This window comes from Crotalus tigris, unplaced genomic scaffold (assembly GCF_016545835.1).
Source record: "Crotalus tigris isolate CLP2741 ecotype Arizona unplaced genomic scaffold, ASM1654583v1 scf7180000017737.1785205, whole genome shotgun sequence".
NCBI classification, from domain to species: Eukaryota; Metazoa; Chordata; class Lepidosauria; order Squamata; family Viperidae; genus Crotalus; species Crotalus tigris.
In genome coordinates this window covers 1,092,166-1,110,824 of record NW_024096603.1, presented here as the reverse complement: position 1 = coordinate 1,110,824, position 18,659 = coordinate 1,092,166, and the positions used below count along the sequence as shown (strand labels likewise).

At 34.6% G+C, this 18,659-nt stretch overlaps 1 protein-coding gene across 1 annotated transcript in view; it reads right to left on the bottom strand.

Moving 5' to 3' along the window:
- SETD3 (SET domain containing 3, actin histidine methyltransferase) overlaps positions 1 to 18,659 on the bottom strand; it is a 53,502-nt gene that overhangs the window by 34,533 nt on the left and 310 nt on the right. Inside the window, exons 2-4 of the mRNA XM_039339718.1 lie at positions 11,878 to 11,987; positions 11,258 to 11,350; positions 3,259 to 3,407 (exon numbers count right to left, since the gene is read on the bottom strand). Of these exons, the coding sequence (XP_039195652.1) occupies positions 3,259 to 3,407; positions 11,258 to 11,350; positions 11,878 to 11,980 (345 nt within the window). The 5' untranslated portion in view covers positions 11,981 to 11,987. The remainder of the gene's footprint in view (positions 1 to 3,258; positions 3,408 to 11,257; positions 11,351 to 11,877; positions 11,988 to 18,659) is intronic.

Genomic DNA, 18,659 nt, shown 5'->3' with positions numbered 1-18,659 from the left:
TGAGCCATTCCATGCCAAATGAACAAAGGATGACTATGTCAGACTCACATTTCTGTAAAAATTTTTCAACAAAATAGCATTTAGCACTTAGATTTATATATCACCCCATAGTGTTTTACAGCACTCTCTGGTCTGTTTATAAATTCAGAATATTGCCCCCAACAAATTTTTTTCTTTTAATGACTCTGTAATCCTTTGCAATGAGGTGGAGTCGGGGTGACTGAATGAAGGGGAGCATTTACTGGCCAGATGCCCTGCCTGACGCCTATTCAATGCTCACAGCAGATATTTTCTCTGCACCTAAAGAAAGGTATATTTGCTGCTACGTAAGATTGAACTCAGCCTCATAATTGTGAGGTGAGAGCTCCTCCTCTAGGCTATTATGCCACTCATATTGCTCCCAACAATCTGGGCCCTCATTTTACCAACCTCAGAAAGATGGAAGGCTGAATCAACCTTGAGCCCATCAGGACTGAACTCCTGGCTGTGGCCAGTTAGCCTCCAATACTGCATTCTTATCACTGCGCCACCAAGGCTCAAAAAAGAGGAAGAAAGCTTCACTGTATTTTCTGGCTATAGAAAATTCTCTGTGATTGCAGTTTGTGACTTTTCCATTTAAATTCTAACAAGCAAAGTCAATAGAGGATTTTAATGACTGTTAAATTTACTTAATGAGATATGATGACCTGCTTAATAACCATACTGTTTAACAACCAAAATTCTGGTCCCAATTGTAATCGGAAGTCAAGGACTATTTCTATCAGCTTTCTTCCTAACATTGTTCTGGAAATATTGACAGAAAAAGTTTGAGATGATAAACAAATGCCAGGTCTTAAAACCTGTGGGGAGGACTAAACTTAAATGTTATGCAGCCAAAATTAACTATTATAAAACTACAAAGGGCAATAAAACAGTTGAGGAAAACAATTCACAACTTTTGAGAATCCTCTGGATATAAAATCAATGTCCACAAAACAAAAATAATTACAAGATACTTAATGCAAGGAGAAATTAATTTCTTGTGTGAAGAATCTGGCTGTCAGATAACCCAGTCAATGAACCATCTACATTTGACAGCTAATAATCAAGAAATATATCAAAATTGGAAAGACATATAGAACTATCCAGAGACTTTGGGAAATTAAATTTGAAATGAAATCATGTTATAAAGCAATTCAATATACTGAAACTGTTCATCAATGCTGTACTTGGCATTAATTGTACAATTTAAGCAATCTTAGGTTCATTAACATTTTTCTAAATTAAATATATTTTTTCTTCATCCTTAAAGTTCAGTTTAACTAATCATCATGTTAACAATTTCTAGTTTCTATTGCATAAATATCATTATTCTCAGCTATATCTATACTCTATAATATATTATTTGCATTTTATAATGCAATAAAACAATTATTGGTTTAACTTTGGAAAAAACTGCTTGGAGGGGTTGGGGCTTGCACTATGCTGTGTAGAATGGAAAAAGAAGCTTTCTGCTTTTTTTCACAGCGCAAAGCCAGCTACATACAGCTTAGAAGCATGGCACAAAGGAGTGTTTTGGCACTCTCCTGTCCATTTAAGCTGCTTTATGCTTTTATTTTTATTTTTCACAGACAGAGCCAGCCCCATACAGCCAGTTCAGGCATGCTTCATGAACAAGCTCCTGAATTTTTATCACATGATTGCAGGGGTCCTGCAACAGTCATAATTTCAGGTATGGATCATAAGTTCGTTAGTTCAGTGCTGTCGAAGATTGAAACACTTGCTGGATGGATGCTTGTCAGTTGAGGACTACCTATTTAAATTATTGTAAGGATAAATTCTGACGTTAAGTATGAGGGAGGAATACTAAGACATATTAACAGAATTTGAAACACTTATACAAAATCAGTACCATCTGTTAAGGCAGTATATATAAAATATTCAGATATGATATGGAGGGAGAACAAATATAGTGCATGATAAAATGGATGGAAAACTTAAGAACTACTCACAACACAACAGTAAAAAAATTATTGCCCAAATTTATCAAATTTAAAAATCATATTTAATAATGGTATAAACTTCTCATCTTTAAAGGTTTAATTTATCTAAATTATCATAGTATTAACTATTTCTAGTTTTAATTGTATAAATAGCACTGTACTCAGTTATTATCTGTATTCTATAATATATTTTTTAGTATAACAATCAACTTGAAAAAAAAACTTTTTACTGACATTATGTCATGCTTCCAATAGATGAAACCATTTAAAAGACATTTATATATGACATTTTAATTGCATTTTGGAGCATGACATCTCTTAGAAGGCAAAAGTCCCTATTTTTTTTCTCTGAAATTAGTATATGAGGAGAGGTATGTTTGTGTGCCTTCAAGTCAGTGTTCACTCTTAGTGACTGCCTGGACAAGTTACTGTGGTTTTCTTGGCAAAGTTTTCCAGAAACAGTTTGCCATTGCTTCCTTCCTATGAGAAGAGGTACTATTATACTAAATGTGTACTTGCTTATAAATAATTGTGCGTTTAGCACCTCTTAAAATATTTTGTTACTTAAAATTTAATATTTATATTATTTATTTATTTCTGTATGTTGACAGTTATATTCATTATAGACATAATGAAATTTATGAGATAAACTGACTAATAATAGATGCGCAAGCCAAGTAATTCCTAGAACCACTACTATATAGGATGAGATTCCTAACAAACTGATGTTTTTCTTGAAAAAATAATAAAGGAGGGATACAAATTAAGTAAGTAAATGTTTAGTGTCTACTGCATTTCTGAAAAATCTGGCAAGACTGTAAGCACTAGTGTATGTTACATACATTTTTTTTCTGACCAAAATAATAAGGAGATATTTCATGGTAAATTAATGGTTATATTTGAAAGAGGAGAGGTATACTTAGTTCTCAAACAATTATAAAAAGCTGGCAAATCTACTCAAGCATAATGAAATATTCTGAGACTTTTTTGCCATCCCTTAAGTAAAGGAGGGCATACACAGGAAACCACTAGCATTTCACTCATGATCTTGCAGCATCCCAAGATTGCATCATTGAAATTCAACTTTAAAATACCTCATTTTTGGAAATCCCATTTTTCATGATATAATTTCCTTCCAAAATTATGAATAGGAATGGAATCACACATTTATCTCTGTGGTTACCCATGTAAGTCATCTAGATTATTTTGATGAAGCAGCATTAAATATTTAGAAATAAATAAATATTTAAAAAAAACAAAGTAATATTTTACTCACCTTTATGTCACGTGTGGCTTTTAATCCAAAACCCTCTTCTTCAAAGTTAGCCACTTCAAAACCATCTGTGAATGCACCATTCTCTCCGGCCCATTTAATTAATTCAGAGAAATAATCTTCTCTTTTCCCATCAAATATAATGGATAAACCTGTGTTCACATTTAATTAGAGACAAAAATACACAACAAATTATTATTAGTAAGCATATGTACATTATTTATTTATCACTGACATGTGAAAAATGTAATGAACTAAAACAGTGCATCCTGAGTATATGTGCAAGTAAACTACATGTCCTTCTGAGCTGGTGGTATTGGCATCAATAATTGACTGGTGACTGCAAGGAAGGAGCAGCACATTTTATGACAGCTGGAAGTGCTTTATGATCATTAAATAACCAGTTGTAAATCATTAATGATGACTCATCCAGCAACTGTCCAAAGTTACAACAGTGCTGAATGAGTAGTACTGTAGTACTTACAACCAGTCTTCAAAGTCAAAGCCGCCTCAGCAACCCCATGGTCATGTGAGAGCAATTTGGGCACTTAACAACCAGCTCATACATATAATTGTTGCAGTACCCCAGTCACATGATCACCATTTGTGATCTTCTGTGCTGGCTTCCCACAAGTAAAATCAATGGAGAAGCCAGTGCAGAAGGTTACAAGTTGTTCCTGTAAATAGCTTTCACTCCCAACACTATCTTGTTTCCCCTCTCATACTCTACAGCATCCATACCCCACCTAGTTGAACTCACACATGGCTGCAGAAGTCACTCATATGCCCTCCCACCCTTTGGAATATCCACCCCACATATAGTCATACTAGTGCCAGACTGCAGCAGCCACATGCATGCCCTTCCACTCTCCATGGCACCCACCTCCTGTCTAACTCACACCACATCAGCCGTCTACCTGCACACTAGTCTGTTTGTGAACAGGTCAAAACTTGTAACTTCCTGCCAACTTCCCCACTGACTTTGCTGTTGTAAGCTGGTGGGAAGTCACAAGGAGGACTTAATGACCTGCAAGCTTTGCTTGACAATACAACATGGGCTGCAAGGATTGCAGTAGTCATTTACTATCATTAAATGAGAACTATCTATAGTGAATATGTGTTGCTATAGATTTGTAATGTAAGAAAAGGGTTTAGTTGTGTATATGTTTGGGAGATGTAAGGATGTAAGCAATTCTAACCACATACAGTAAGATTAAAAATTCTATACATTCTACATTCAACAATACACCCGGATGCTTTTGATATCCCCAGTACTATGTGTTCTATCATTATACATAGAATACATATTCTAAACATGTTTTTATGTGGGGTCTTAGATTATATACAGTCAGGTCCAGAAATATTGGGACATCGACACAATTCGAACATCTTTGGCTCTATACACCACCACAATGGGGTTGGAATGAAACAAACACAATGTGCTTTAACTGCAGACTGTCAGCTTTAATTTGAGGGTATGTACATCCAACTCAGGTGAACGGGGTAGGACTTACAGCAGTTTGCACCAGCGTCTGGTGATGTCTATGCATTCCAGACTTCAGGCTGTGATTGACTGCAAAGGATTTGCAACCAAATATTAAGAAGGGAAAGTTTGATTTATGATTATTATTCTGTCCCATTACCTTTGGTCCCTTAACAAGTGGGAGGCACATATGCAAACTGCTGTAAGTCCTATCCCGTTACTTGTCTTCCTCAACCAACTGCCTTGTAGGAGATGGAGTTTGACTGAGTTTCTAACCTCCTAGATTATTTAAAATGAATTCTTAGAGTTTAACCTAATATGCTGTCTGAGATAGGAAAGATTTGGCTAGAAATTGCCTTACAACAATGATCTCCAACCCTTCCGGCTTTCCAGACTGGCAGGGGGGCATGGAGGGGGAGAGGGAATGGTTATGGGTGGGCGGAGAGTGATTGTGCGCATGTGTTCAGCTCCATTTGCGTGAGAAGTGGGCACATGAACCCACCACTTGCAAAAATGGGAGGTATGCACATGTGCACGTGCTTACCCACCACTTCCATGGGCCAGTTCCAAATGAACCAAGGCCCGGTAGTGCTCCATGGCTCAGAAGATGGGGACCCCTGCCTTGCAAAATTTGGAATTTATCTTGTAAATAAAATAAGTGTCTTATGATTCTGGTGAAAAACATATTCTGGTGAAAACATAGAAATCCTCTCTTGTATATATGGCCCATATTTCACTAACCCTCTTCGCTTAAGAGAGCCAGTAGAAAAGCTGATTTTCAGGGGATGGTATTATTCAGTATCTATTAAATAAGTTCAAAGGGGTCTACTATTGCAAAGCTCTGGTTAAATCCTATAAAGAAAAACAGTGAAAGAACATGTGAAGATGAAAGTAATACCCATGAGAAAGCCATGCACATTAGGATGACCCAATAAGTCTCCCCATTGGTACAAAGGAGTCTTTTTTCCCCAAGTTTTTTATTAATTTTACAATATTACATTTACATAGTTGAAAAGTAGTGTGGCGACTAAGCACGGTAATTCCATTACATTTGAATATCATCAGTACAAATCTCAAAGTATTACAACAACTAATTCCCTCTCTTTCCCCCATAATATCTACTGTCATATTCGAACTAATACAGTTCTTATTCTATCAATCAAACAAAAAGTACCTTTCTAATATTCATCAATACCTTCAGTCTATACATATCTTAATTAATTTGATATTCCACCTTTCATACAATAACCTAGTAAATTTTTCTTAACTTTAATTTTCCATTGATATTTAAGTTTAACGTTTAATCTTTATCATTTCCAGATTTTAAACGATCCCAATTTCTAAGTCTTGTATCTCACATTTGGGGCTAATAATTTTTTTCCTTTTCTTCCTTCTACTTCCTTTCTTTCTTCCTTTCCAGAAAGAGAAAAAAAATAAAAATAAACCACCAACATTTGTACCACAAACCCATATACAAATTTAATTATTAGTATTTATACTTCTAAGTTTTACTTAACCTTTGTCTCAACTCATAACAATATCTTAAATTCAAGTCTTAGTTATTTGTAAACATTCAAACTTTTAGCCAATCAGTAACCTGATGGTTAATTTTCCCTTAATATTTTAATTTAACATTTAATATTTATTTTTTTCAGATTTTTTAATTAAACACAATTCCTCATACATTCTAATATTTAAAATACACACCTTGTATATAAATTCTACCATCTTACCAATCTAATAAAACAGTATAATATTCTTATTTCAATGTATTTCTAGATTTTATGTGACCAAAATTTTCTTTATCTCAAGTCGTTACAATATCTTGTGTTCAGAATACATATTCTATCCATTTAGATATATTCTATTTTAGATCTCATGTATAGATCAAAACTCCAATCTTTTTTAATCTTATTCTAGCTTTTTTTCTCTGCCAGGTCATTTTTCGTATCTTTGCCTTTAAATCATCAAAAAAATCTCCTTGTATTGTTGTGACTACTGTTTGGTGTTGATAAGAGCGTCCAGTTGATGTTTTCTTAAGAGGACTAGTTGATTTAGCTGGTAGTCTCTTTGTTTTTCCAGTTCGATGTAGTTGTCCCCAAGTATTTATCTTCTCTTTCATCTGTTTTTCTTTTTTATCTTCAAATTCCTTCTAGTTTATAAGAAAAGTCCTTTCCTTGTTCTCTATTATCAGTTTCTTTTTTGTGTTTTCCATTGTCTGTATTTGTTGAGAATCTAAGTCTTCTGTCATAGCATTTAGTTGTTTCACTTTTTCTATAGAATTCTGTATAGATAATTCTTTGGTTGAAGTCATAGTTTGAGTTTGCATATCCAGACTTATATGTAAAGTTTGGATCATTGCTTTTAACATACAAAGAATTTGTTCCTGTACTTACTCTGTAGAGGAAATCCATTCCTGTTCTTCTTCAACTGTAATATATTAAACTCAAAAAAAAAAGAAAGAAACTTACAGTCAGAAAGTCCACCAAATAGGGAGCTGAGCTGAGTTTTTTTTGCAGATGGTGTTTCAAGGTTGCTTTATATCTTATCTATTTTCAAAGCTGTCAACAAGTCTCTTGAAGAATAGCAGGTTAGAGTTAGTTGGATCTTTTTATTCCCCCCCCTCTATTTTAAGAGGAAAAAAACCCAAATCTTCAATAGTAATTAAAGTGAAAATCAGAGGAAAAAAAATAGAGAGAGTAGAAAGTTACAAATCTTATAATCCACCAATTTTAGGAAATAGAATTCCAATTAGGATCCCAGTATTTTTCCAACGTTTTAAACTCCCTGAGTGGTTAATTGCCGCTGTTTCTGGAGGGAGGGCTAGAATTCCTCTTCCCTCACCACAGGAGGGAAAGTACTTTAGCAGCTTATGCAGGTAATTAAGTAATTAGGATGTAAGAGAGGCAAACCTTACCCAGTCCTGTCCACGCTGCTTTGAAGTTGCCAGATGGTAATGTGACTTAGCAGCCTAGGGACGAACCATATTTTTATGGCCGGTCCTTTTGTCCGCCAGTTTGGAGAGATCGCCTGCTCTGATGGGAGTTGCTACTCTCCCACGATCCAGCGAAAGCCCCTCCTTGCTGGTAGCCTCTTCGGGGCAACTTTTGGCCCTTCTCAGGGCCCCCCAGCGATGCGAAACTGAACGGGAGAGAGAGCAAGTCTCCCAGCCGTCCATGGCGGCTGCGTGATGAACCGGAAGCCGATACAAAGGAGTCTGATGCCCTAGCGGCCTAGCCTATCTGAACAAAGTATTATCTTTGTCCATTTGGTTTTGTAGGAACCTCTTAGATTCTATTATTTCTAGTAATATTTCCATAAGCTTTCTTTCCTCACCATCATTCAAATGTTCACTAGGCCATCCTAATTTACCCTGATTTCTGGGTATCTGGAGGTGAAAAAGAACGTTAAATCTAATAAAATGGTCCTTAGAAGCATACAATTTTCAGTAACAGGTTGTAACTACTGTACATGTGTATGACAAATCAATCTCCAGCTTTGAATGTCTATTTGTGCCTGCAGATGCCATAGAGGCTTTTCATTTATGTCCATCAATACCAAGAGCTCCTGAACCAGCAAAGGCAAGCAGGAACATTCCTTTTCTACATAGTTTTCCCTTCCATGCTACTTTGGACAAAATTATCAGCAAAAATGAATTGAGAACATCTCTAATGATTACTTGGATATAAGAGGTGGGTGGGCTGGGTACAGGAATATGCATACACAGAAAGAAATGTAAATTATTGAAATTTGAATACAAATATTAAAACTTTTATACTGTATATTTACATTATTAATTTGCAGTTTTTATAAACAAAATATTTTCATTCACAACTGTGAAGAAAACCTCTGAAGAAACAGTTTCAAGTTATTTTTCCACTTGTGGATATGCATGTTCTAAATTGTGAATGTTGAATCCTTCAGTGAATAGTTAAGATGGAATAATTTTTTATTACACAAAATGAAAGAACATTACTTCCCAAATGTACAGTATGATCATTAAAATTCTCCACACTCAATATGCCCTTTGATTAAACTTTTTAAAATACAAATAAGAAAAATATATAAATACAATGCTTATCTTGAAAAACAAATTGTTGATTTCACTATAATCACTACTAGTAAATGATAATAAATCAGATTATCCACTAAGATTTTAACAAGGTTCCCCCCCATAAAATCTTGCTTTAATAAGTGACTTTAACTTTTGGGTAAAAAACTAAATAATCAATTGTGCATTGCCAATAATTTTGTGCACCACTGTGAGGCTGAAAAACAAGTAGATTTTTTTTCACATTTATATATTTTATGTATCTTTTAAAATGCACTTCAGGAAATATCATTTGAAAATGTTTCCCCATTTACAACTACAAATTGTAGATGAAAATTCAAAATAAAGTTCTCTTAATATAAAAATAGTATGTCTGAGAATACTGGTATACATTACACTAATGACTCCAATTTTCAATCATATATATAATCAAATATACAATCATAAAAAACACTTAAGACATATCTCCTCCCCTGGTCTCTTCCCTTCCTGACACAGCTGACAAAGTGAGAAAGAGCCTATGGCTTAAAGGTCAACACAACTGCCTAACATGCAAGCAGCCCAGGTTCGAATCTCAGAAGGGTGTAGCTGGCTGATGAGAGCTAAGGAGCTTGAAATAGCTATACCAGCTTCCCTTTAACTCTTTGTTAGCAATCCAAATTTAACACAAAAATGATTGTCGCAGTAGTGACTGCTGCCTGTGGATAGCCCTAGATTGGGGATGATACAGGCAAAAGATCTCTTCTTCCCATAGTTGGGCCGACCGGGTACATCATAAAAAACACTTTATATATATATATATATATATATATATATATATATATATATATATATATATATATAGGTCTTTGGTTGTTCGGGTTTTCTCCCGCGTAAAATTGGAAGTGTCTTGGCAACGTTTCGACGAAGTCACATTCGTCATCTTCAGGCTGGTGTTTTTAGCTTCTTGCTTTGAGCAGCAATGTGTGGTTTTAGCTGTTTCTTCTTTAAAAATACCAGAACCATTGCCAAAAGTGAACATTTTAATAACAGAATAATCAGAGAAGCCATCGAGATAGAAAAACGCCCACACAGCATGAACAAGCGAGATGATACCTCCCGCCTACCAGCCATTTGGAAACCTGCCCTTATTGACAAACGACTCCCTAACCCCAAAATCTTAAACCCCTCTGCAACTCAGACTAACCTGAGCACAACCAAACAGAACACTCCCCCAGCCAATCAGAGCACAGCCAAGCCCCTAACCATTCAGAACACACCTCCACCCAATCAGAACACAGCCAAGCTCCCATCCAATCAGTTCATACCCTCACTGGCAGTTAAAAGGAAGAAACAGCTAAAACCACACATTGCTGCTCAAAGCAAGAAGCTAAAAACACCAGCCTGAAGATGACGAATGTGACTTCGTCGAAACGTTGCCAAGACACTTCCAATTTTACGCGGGAGAAAACCCGAACAACCAAAGACCTATATACAAATACCCGCGAAAACCTCAGAAAAATATATATATATATATATATATATATATATATATATATATATATATATATATATATATATATATCTCGCATGATTGGACCATGGAGTCCCAATTGCTCTCAGAGCTTGATAGTTTTCTTGCAGACTATTCATTACCTGGCTAGGGAACATCTTTACTGCTAGAAGGAAATGGGTTTTGCTCTCTATTTATATACAATAGCTTGCCTTTTGTCAGTGTAGACGGGGGTGTGACTTTTCGACTTATTTCTTGATTAAGTTATTGTTTCATACTTGATTGTTTCTCTGAGTTGGTAGCTCCTCAGTAGGGTATTGTTTATTGCTTGCTTGTCTGTCTGATATTAATCATGGTTTAATCCTCCTTGCTAGAGAGGAGGTGTTCTGGTCTTTCTGTTTCCTTGTTAGCTTTTTAATTGTCTCTTTTGAATAGTGTGTGAATATTGTTTATCTCTATGTACATGTTGATAGCTGATTTCCCTGAGTGCTAGGAATTCCATAGGGTAAGTGGATTTAACTTGGTCTAGGATGCTTAGTTTCCCAGTTGAAACCTGTGTGTTGTGTGTTGTGAAATTAAGGATACACAATAAATAGCCAATCAAGGAACAACCATGGAGAAAAGAACACCCCTATCAATTCTGATAGGGCAAGCTAGTGTATATAAATAGAGAGCAAACCCAATTCTTCTAGCACAGAAGATGTTATCTACCAAGTAACAAAATGTTGAAAAGTAGGCAAAAAACCTAACCAATCTTAGAAAGCCAAGGACTCTGATTTTGCTTGGAATTTATTTATTTAAATCTATTTATATGGCCAACCATTTCACTAATGCAACAGTGGCAACTGAGAAAGATGAAAAAAAATGACATAGATACAACCTGAACAATACGTTTCAAAACCAATAGAAGGCAATTAAACATTATTTCAATGCAACTTCTTACCATAATCTATCAGAAACTGCTTTCTTCACATACCTTTCTGCTTTTTACGAATTCTCTCAACAAGAGCTCGGATCTGCTGATATTCCTCCCACTCTTTTCCAGGACCTGGGGTTGGGCTGCTACATTCTATAAGCATAAGCAAAAACTTAATTTTATATGTCTGTAAATGTGTACATTCATCAGAAAATTATCATACAAATGTTATACATAAATCCTATTCATTCTAAATACTAGAAATATAAATCTAGAAAACCTAAAAATCTCTAAAATAATTCAGAATACAATATCAGAACCCAGAAAACAGAAGACTTACCGTAAATGCCGGCATATAAGACGACTTCCACGAGCGCTGAAATCGGCGCCAAAGACGGGGGTCGTCTTATACGCCGAGTCGTCTTATACGCCGGAAATACTGGTAGTTTCCGGCGTATAAGACGACGTTCTAGGAATGCAACCCGGCTATAAAGACGGGGGTCGTCTTATACGCCGGGTCGCCTAATACGCCGGCATATACGGTACATACAATTGTTCAACAAAAATATTCTAAACAAGCATTGCTTCCATGTTTGAATTCTAAACCTTTTTACTTCTTCACTTGGATATTCTTATCCCCTTCCCCTGTCAAAAAATTTAGGATAATACACAGTACTTACTCTGTAACAATTCACTAATCAGATTCAATATCTCCTTTGGAGAGACAGCTGTTGTAGCTCCAGTACCTGACTTCTGTGTTTTCACTCGGCTTTTTTTCCCCATCTTCTAGCTTTAAGAGAATAACAGCCAAATAAGCAGCATTCTTTAGTTAATATGTAAGATGTGCAGGGCATTCAAAAGAGATGATTTTCAAAGTACATCTCCTCAAGCAGTAAAGCAGTTATATGATTTAAAGCTGCTATGAAGATTGTCCAATTGTCTCTGCGTGTTTGTGTAATAAGTAATTTCCAAAGTAACTAGCAGAGACCCAACTATACATGAACTGGTAATTCTCAATTAAGACTGCTCTGTTCAGCAAATTTCAAACTTGTGATTGGTCCTCCAATTTATAACTGTCATAGTATTCCTATCAAGCCCAAGCCCAAAGACAATTTACTTAACCCTTCCTTTACCACTGCTTACTTATTATCACTTGTTAGCCATTTGTGAGCTTCAACAGCCAGCTTCCAATAAGCAGTCAATGAGAAGCTGGCAGTAAGTTACAAATTGCATGTGTGATGTCACACTTAATGACCATGGATGATTTGTTTAACAACTGCAATGGAAATGATGCCATAAGTCCAGTCTGGTTATATGATATTTCACTTAACAATCACATTGCTTAGCAACAGAATTGCCAGTCATTAAATGAGGACTACCTGTACATACATGCAAAAATGATAAAGGCTAAGCAAAGGATGTAGTTGCTTTAATGCTTCAAGAAAATGTCCTTTCATTTTAATGCTCTACACAGCCTTGTTTGTTTCCCGTTTCAAACAAAGAAGGTTCACCAATTGCAACTGGATTTTCATATATGTAAGAACTGATAGATAGTATTAAAAGAAAATTAAAAAAAAAATACTCAAGCAAATACAACTGAATGTTTAACATGTATATTCACCTTACTGAATTTGAAAGCATTCATACTGAAGTATCTCAAAAACTACAAAGGTACACAATCGAAATTTGATAATAGTACTTAGACTTATATACTGCTTTATAGTGTTTTACAGCACTCTGAGTGCTTTACAAATATCCGCAACAATCTGGGTCCTCATTTTATTGACCTCGGAAGGATGGAAGACTGAGTCAACCTGGAGTCAGTCAGGATCAAATTCCTGGCTTTGGGCAGAGTTAGCTTGCAATACTGTATTCTAAACACTGCACCACCATGGCTTCCACATACACATGTTGATCTTCACAACACATGTATGTGGAAGTGTATCATGACTTAAACAAAGAAGATGATTTCTGAAAAACAGTTGTTGATGCTCACCAGAATGGAAAAAGTCACAAAACCATTTTCAAAGAATTTAACCTTCACCAGTTCACTGTCAGGCAGATCAAGTACAAAAGGAGGCAATTCAGCACCATAGTTACCTTCCCCAGACATGGTCAATTAACCAAGAGGAAGAGCAAGACATGTAATATCCTTGGGTAGTCTCAAAGAAGTCCAGGGTAATGTCTAAGGACTAAATATAGTCTCATTACAATCAGAGTTCAGACTTAGTTTTGATACACGAAGGGGCAATGAGGGAGTTGACCAATTCCTCATATAATAGACAGAATGCATATTGGTTCTTTTGAAACTCTTCAATGGCTTCAATAAATCAGCTATAATTTCTTTCTGCTATTGATTACCTTGTTCTTTCTGTGAGAAAGATTTCATAATTGTCACTAGATAATTTCTACTCCAGCCTATGGCTGTTGGCCTATATATCATATCTTAAGGTTTTATCATTATCTGCATTTAACACACATACAAAGAGACTGATTCTGATTGAATTTTTATCAAGTAAATAGCTCTACTTCTACTTTTCATTTACTATCTCAAAGAATCTGAATACTTCCTAACTCAGTAGATTCAAAGTTATGTACTATTCTTTGTAAAAAGTGTTCTATAAGAAAAAAACAATTCTATAAACTAGATGTTCATGAACATTAACAACTTCAGTTCTCTGAATGTCACTGAGCACAGGAAACCAAGCATGAAAAATTACTGTAAGAAGATACGTGAATGATCATATTACAATACATCACATCATAACCTGTACTCTAACACATGGAATTATTAATTCTGTTTCTAGTATCTAGATATAAGTAATGTGAATTATTATACTATATCATGACTGATATATTTTGTTCAGTATCACTTCATTTAGAAAGATTAATAGTCTTTCATAGAGTTACAAGAAAATCATATATTAAAATATGGCTTTATTTGTAAGATAAGTTCATGTAAGGATGTTATGATGGTAAATAAATTGAATAATGACACTGAAGATTTTTTATGCACTTCCTCCACTCAAAACAAGACCATCAAGTATCACCTAACATCTAATAAATAGATGGGAAGGGAAGGCAAAAATAAAAATAAAATAGTATCTGTATGCATGTAATTATTCTAAATCTTTGACTATTAATTAATTCCCCAACTCTTTCCAATACACATATTTAGCTTTGCAGAGTCTAAACTGATATACAGGTAAACAATTTGAATAAGAATATAATCTTAGATTTTAAAATGTTTTTTTCATACTTGAGGCCTAATTCAAAGAAGTAAAAAAGTTTCACTGCAGAAAACTTTCTTCAAAAATATCTTATGAAAGGATATTTGATAACAATCACAAAGCATTATACCACCAAAACTGGGTAATAATAACCAAAAAACCCTATGACTGGAATTCTGAGATCACAATTAGGAAACATAATGTGAAACATGTAAAATGTTGTAAAGTAACTTTCCCTCACCTGATGTTCTCCATATGTGTTGGATTACAACTTCTGTAATTCCAATAAACATAGCCAATGTAATTATGGAAAATAATGCCCAACCCATCTGGGGACATCATGTTGGGAAAGACTACTGAGCTTTGAGAATAGGAGTTGGGTAACGAAGTAAGCTATGAAAAAAAGCATTTCCTTCAACCAAAAGAAAGTTTCCAAATTGTTCCCTTTTTGAGAAGGCAAGTGCTTTACTGTTAGACTAGAAATACATTTAAGCCCATAATTCAGCTGCTGTCAGTCAGTGGAAAAATGGAAAATACAACATGATGGAAGCCATTCTGTTTGTTCTTAGCAACTAATAATTATAAGTATGCAGGTCCTGAACACAGAGGTTTCAGCTTTGTTTCTTTTAGCTAACAGCCACTCAATCTTAAAGAGATTTAAAGTTTATTTTATAATTAATTGCCTAGCTACTATTGCAAAGAAGGGCAGGAACTTAAGCGGGAAAAGCAGTTATCACATTTTGCAAGATCCAAAATTAGTACTCAGGCTAATGTAACTGATACTTCAGTGAAGCTGTCCCTTCAATTTCCTTTCATAAACAGCAAGATAGCTGTACAATAGAAAGTATTTATCTTAATTTTATTGACATTAGTTATCACAATGGAGTATGACAGATTTGTTTATTACTCAACTAAATCCCCTCTTAACAACTTGAAAGTGACTGAAATAATAAAAGAGTTAATGGCTTTTTCACACCATCTACATACTATAAAAGTATGTTAAACTTATTTTACTGACAGCATAAACTTAATAGATCAGATTGAACATGGAATAGAGCAATCACTAGCCCCACTGTACTTTGTACAATGTATACTGCAAAAAGAATTCACTTCTCAAGCTTTCACTTGAAGAATAGATGGCACTTACTACATTCATTATATGTTGGAGAAGGGAAACCAGAATAATTGGAGCTTTACTGTGAGAAATTTTTATCATTCTTTGCAGATAATGTCAATTAGAATTGGACTCAAGTGTTGAGACAAGTAATGGAGAAGTAAAAAGGGTAATCTTTTATGATGTAAAAATAGATTCTTTTCATTATGAAGAACTTGAGAAGACAGGCAGAATATGTAGCTAGGTAAGGACCACTAACCATTTGTTTGATTCCCCCCTCCCCCCCGTTGATTAGATAAAAATAGGACAGGATTAGTTTCATAGTTTATGGGAGTCAGCGGCCACAATAAATTTAAAATAAAAACAATAACAAAGGTACACTGGAGGTTCTGCAAGAAATATCTTTTGGCTGCAAGCAAGATCTGGGACCAAAAAGTAGGCACAGTAACAGAAAACGAAGTTAAAATGCTCTGGAGCTTTAGAATTCAAACAGACAAGTATGTGCCGATAAGAAAGACAAAAAAAATCTGGATAGTGGAATTGACAGTAACTAGACACAGCAGAATAAAGGAGAAAGAAATGAGAACATAATAAAAATACAAAGACTTGCAAATAAAAGTAAAACCACAATGATAAAAGAAAGTAAAGACAATACCAATATTAATAGGTGGTCTTGAGTGCAATCCCAAAACAAATGGAGCATTACTTGAACACCAATGACATTGACAAATCATCGGTATTTTATTAAAGGCAGCTTTAATAAAAATAGCTTACAACCTGTGATGATACTATTAACACTATCAAACAACTTCTGCATATCTCAAGTCCTTAGTAAGGACACATTTGGAGGATAAAAATGCCAAATGCAGTCTGAACATCTGGCTGTCTATGACAAAGCATAATAGTAATAATTAGTCGCCCGGAGTCACTCAATAGTGATATGGGTGGCATGTAAATTTAATAAATAAAAATAACACAATGAAGATTTGTTTCCGTGAATCACTTGATGTTAGTGAAAATATAGTCAGATCAAATGTATAATATCAGTTAAAAAACAATAATAAATTTGCAATAATTTTCCAAAATCAATTGCATATCTTAATTTTTTATATGAAACAGGAAAGGACAGTTCATACACCTTGGTCTAATTTCCTATGACTTTGGTTTCATTTCAAAAGTCCTTCCAAGTAGGCAAATCAAATTTCAAATAAAAACTGCCACTTCTTTGGCAATTTACAGTGATATGAGAAAGGGAGAAAAAGGAGGGCGTTAAAAAGTGGAAGAGCGAACAAGTTAGAGGCAGTAGATTGGAAGAAACTGGTGTTCCTGCATACTATTTATATGCAATGTCATTCCAAGAGAGCTGGCAAAAAAAAAATTATGTTAATTATTATTTTACCTGACAATTATCAGGAATTTAAATACCATTAAAATAGCTAAAAATGGCATATATTATCAGATATGTTTACTGAACACCATTTTAGCTATACAAAATAAAATTGAAACAAATAACAATTCCCCTCCAAAATAAAAAAGACCAGAAACTTTTCTACACTATCCAAAAATGTCACTAAAATTTAAACCTTAATCTATTTTCCACAGTATGATTATATTATGCCACAATTGCCTAAAGAACAAGGAATAAGTTTAGTAAAACATAAAGAGATGAACTAAATAATCCACTCATTTAAAAATGACAATAATGCATTTCAAGGAAGTGTAAATGCATTGTTTTTAGAATTTTACCATTTTTCTTGCTGTTAGTAATGTTCCATTAAGATGTTTTATAAAGTTTGCATCAAGTTGATTTAAAAGATAGCAATTCCATGATATAAATTTTTTATTACAAATTTGAGAAACTATTTATTAACAATATTCATTTCTACAGCAATTATCAAAAAAGATTAATATTATATTGGTAAAGGACAATCTTTCTTCCTCAAAAACAGAAAGAAGACATATAAAGTAATAAGGAAAGTAAATCTATACCACATAATAATCCAAACATGATTACTATCATGTGAGCAAGGCTACAAAATGGATAATAGTTAGAAAAAAATCACAGAGCAAGTATTAGAATATTTTCCAAATATTTTAAATTACAACTGAAGTTAATGGGAGCTGAAGTCCAAAACCTCTTCAGAAAACTGCTAATCCCTAGTATGCATTTGAAGGAAGAATGGAATGTAGCAGAATAGCAGATGCAGATAAATAACTGTATTATACACACAAAACAAAAGGAAACTACCATAAATACTATTAGCATGAGGTTAATTGAAAATAAAAGCATTCACATCAAGATCAAGGAAAAATGTTTGAGAAAGCCAGGATGGACGTTCTAATAAAGAAAAAGTGAATTAACTAAGAGACTAAGGAAAAAAAGAAACAGAACTGGTAAAAAAGGAGACCTTAAAGTTGGCATGTCACCACAGAAGAAATTAAAATGCTGAATAGTCAGGCAAATATGAAGACATGAAGATAGCCTAAGTATTTGGAAGTCATAAATATTAAATACAATTATAAAGATCAGTAACAGATACTAGTTAAATTGGGATTTTATTTATGAAAGACGGGGGATTGGAAATGCAGAATAGGTGGATGGATAAGGGAAGTTACAAACGAATACAAACGAAACAAACTAATGCTTATACAATTTAAACTTTATGTTTTAAAGTAATGGCTCTGAGAGCTGTCAGGAAAAATTTCTCGATTGGTCTGTACACCTTTAAGGGACGAGGTTCATTTTCAAACTTAACTGCAACGGATTAACTCAGGCTACCAATCAAAGTTGCAATTCTGTATACGTTTTGATGGATAATAAGAGTATTTTCTAAAGATCTCACAGGCTACATAAAGAACAACGGTTCTAAATCCTTCAGGGAGGGCAACTATGAGATAAATGTGAACAGTGATTACAACCAAAGAGAAGCGACGGTTCTTCTTCCAGGTTAATCAACACGGAACCTTGTGGGCGTGATCGTATGGAGAGGGAAGAGGAAGAAGAGGCAGAGATCACGAGTCTGGATCATCTTGCCCAGTACACCGCCCGCAGGTGACCATCCTTCGGACTGAGAGCCCCCCACCCCTAGTACTCAGGGACGAGGAAGAAACGGGCCAA